At 31.3% G+C, this 3241-nt stretch overlaps 1 protein-coding gene across 1 annotated transcript in view; it reads left to right on the top strand.

The window, feature by feature from the left end:
• The window catches only part of LOC106880049 (glutamate--cysteine ligase catalytic subunit-like), a 55374-nt gene that overhangs the window by 17879 nt on the left and 34254 nt on the right, over positions 1 to 3241 (top strand). Inside the window, exons 6-7 of the mRNA XM_052977139.1 lie at positions 929 to 994; positions 2606 to 2722. Of these exons, the coding sequence (XP_052833099.1) occupies positions 929 to 994; positions 2606 to 2722 (183 nt within the window). The remainder of the gene's footprint in view (positions 1 to 928; positions 995 to 2605; positions 2723 to 3241) is intronic.

Below are 3241 nucleotides of genomic sequence, written 5' to 3'. Positions count from 1 at the left end.
TATATATATATATATATATATATTGGCCTGCTCGCCTAGTCAGTGGAGTCACATTATTCAAAAGGTAAAACGATGCAAAGTGCATCGTGACTAACGATGTATAACAGCATCTGATAGTCTGGTTGATCACGTGATATATAACTATATGTATGTTAGGTCTTTATTAAGTTTCCACCAACAGTTTTTCCCTGACAAAGAATTGATGAACCCGTGGTTATAGTAGAAGACAATTGCCAATTGTTGCGTTTAGTGATATTGAACACAAAACCTTGTGGTTGTAAAACAAACTTCTAAATCACTGGGACATTTCTTAAATATTGAGTGTGAGTGATACATTGGTGAACATCACCTATGATTTACAAAAATTATACAGGTTGGAACATTTTTATCACTGGTCTACTCCTTCTAGTCTTACATTCAGCTAAACAATCACAGCATATCAATTTTTCCTATTTATTGTTGTTTTATGTTGTTACTATCTGAGTATAAAATGTATGGGTATTGTTTTGTTATCTCACCCCCATTAAAAAAAATCACCATTAAAAAATTGGGTTATTTCCCCACTAAAAATTGAGTTTATGTGGTGACAAGAGATTGGATTAAAAGGGTTATATTCTATTGATTCAATACTTCAACACATTGGCCTCCTCAATAGGTATGGTGTGATTTGTTATAAAAATGTTATCAGATTCAATAAGATGTTTCGTCTTTACACTTTTCATGTTTATTAATTTTTTTCTAATATTGAGGGCTAAACAATTTTTGTTAGTCGAGGGAGATAACCAAATGTACGGATATTTCTCATAAAACGGGGGAGACAACCCAACTCTTTATGGGGGTGAGATAACCAAAAAGTACCAATGTATGAAATCTATTTTGTTCAGTTTCCTGACACTTACATCAAGAATCCATCTTGTTAATATTTTAGACGTAAATCAATAAAGCAATTGTTGGGCCCAGACCAAAGTCTTGTTACATTAACAGTTTTTCCCAGGTGAGTGAAATCTTGAAGTTAATAGTGATGTATTTCATTTTTAATGTACCATATTTTAACGTGTATAAGGAACCCTTTTTGTCAAAGATTAGGTTAAAAAATATGGGAGTTTCTTATACATGAATAGTATTATAATCCTTTACAAAATATGTCCAAATTTTAAGCCCCCCAAATTAGGGGGTTCCTTACACACGTTAAAATATGGTAAATATTTTTGTACGGATTATTTGGGCAAACAATTTTGTATATTTTTATATGACTATGTATTTATGTATATTTCCTAACACACACATGGGGAATTTGACTGGTGACTGTTGGTGCTGACACCTACAGTTGCTTTTTTAGTAAGAGAGAGAAAGAAAGAGAGTTTACTAAGAAATAGAAGGGAGGGTGAAGTTTCCCTTTAAGGGGAGAGAACCGCTCAGAGTTCATAATTTATTTTTGCTTTATTATTATTATTATTATGAGATATCTTTTTCTTATGAATGAGAGAACATATGAAATAATATTTCCATATCATTCATGTTTTTTCTTATTTTGAGTGTCCTAGTAGCCGTAGATGAAGTTATTTCACTCTTATATGGGCTTCTCAATACAGCATAACTCGAGATCATAAAACTAGTTGGTCTATGTCCATTTAAAACATTTAGGAATTATATACGATCGATTTTCTTTTCTTCCTTTGCCTTTTTTATCACATGCATTGTTTCGTCTTGGTATAAAAGATGGGCTACAGCAAATATTCTGCTTAATACCACAGATTTGCTTGTCAGTTGCTTGAGCTTAACCAGTTGTGCATATCCCTTTGTGGCTGACGATATGTGCATCTCTGATCACGAGCAGAAGTAGTTGGGGAGCATCATAGCCATATGTTGAGAGGAATTCTTTAGGTTTTGTTCATCATCCTTAAACAAACCTTATTCAGGGACCTTTTGTGTGGGATGGGCTACTCGACTTGAAGAAAGTTCTAACTGGGCCCCACCCGCAAGGTCATGTGCTGTTTATCTTGATATGACATCACCATGTTGCACACATATGGTTGTGATGCATGTGCCTGGTGTACCCTTAACAGATGGGTAGTCATGATGGGTATACTGGGCTTCGTATATTTGTACCCCAGTGTCACTTTGTTGGTATGCACTGCTCTCGCACCCAACAACAACAATAATAATAATAATATTAATAATAATAATAATAATCTTTTCTACTATAGGCACTTTGGGGGAACGGATAGTCAATTACATTAACACCAGTGTACTTATTTCATCAACCCCAAAAGAATGAAAGGCAAAGTCGACCTCGGTGGAATTTGAACTCAGAACTTAAAGACAGATGAAATGCAGCTAAGCATTTTGCCCGGCGTGCTTACGATTATGCCAACTCGCTGCCTTCTTCTTATTATTATTATTAATAATAATAATAATAATAATAATAATAATAATAATAATAATAATAATAATAATAATAATGTTGATGATGATAGTGATGATAACAATGAGATATTACATTAACATTACAAAAAATGTGGAGTTTTACATAAAAATCCATAACAAAACAAAATATTAATTATAACTGGTTTTCATTAGTGTTAATTTTGTTTTCCTCTTTCAGATTGGGTTGTCGTAATTTCACTTTTCCCTCTTATGACGCAGACAAACATGTAACTGAAATTCACCAATCAGTTTTCATAGCAGATGCTGCACTGTGTTTCTCGCATCCTATATATAGGTATGACGTTTTGTTGCATGTTTTACACATATTGCGTCTATTACATCTCTATATAATAGAACAAAAAAAGTTTGTTTATTAAAAAGATCGTAACATGAATTTGAATTTCTCTGTACCACATTTTAACAATAATCTCTCTCTCTCTCTTGATATATATATATATATATATATATATATATCAACTTTAAATAGAGCTCAAAATTGATCCGTTGAAAATTCTTTATTACAATAATAATAATAATAATAATAATGAAATTAACCTATGAACATTTCGATGGAACATATTATAAAATATTATAAAATGTTATAAAATATAGGATACTCCATCTCCTCAGGGTCCCATTATTATTGCTATCATTATTATTATTATTAGTAATATACAGCCAATAAAAACAGAAAACATTCTAATCCAATTTTCATAGTTTATTATTATTATTATTATTATTATTATTATTATTATTATTATTATTGTTATTGTAATAAAGTATTTTCAACGGATCAGTTTTGAGCTCTATTTAA

This window comes from Octopus bimaculoides, chromosome 27 (genome assembly GCF_001194135.2).
Source record: "Octopus bimaculoides isolate UCB-OBI-ISO-001 chromosome 27, ASM119413v2, whole genome shotgun sequence".
In the NCBI taxonomy this organism is placed as follows: Eukaryota; Metazoa; Mollusca; class Cephalopoda; order Octopoda; family Octopodidae; genus Octopus; species Octopus bimaculoides.
Note: the sequence above shows the minus strand (reverse complement) of the source record. Positions and strands in the feature narration are given on the sequence as shown.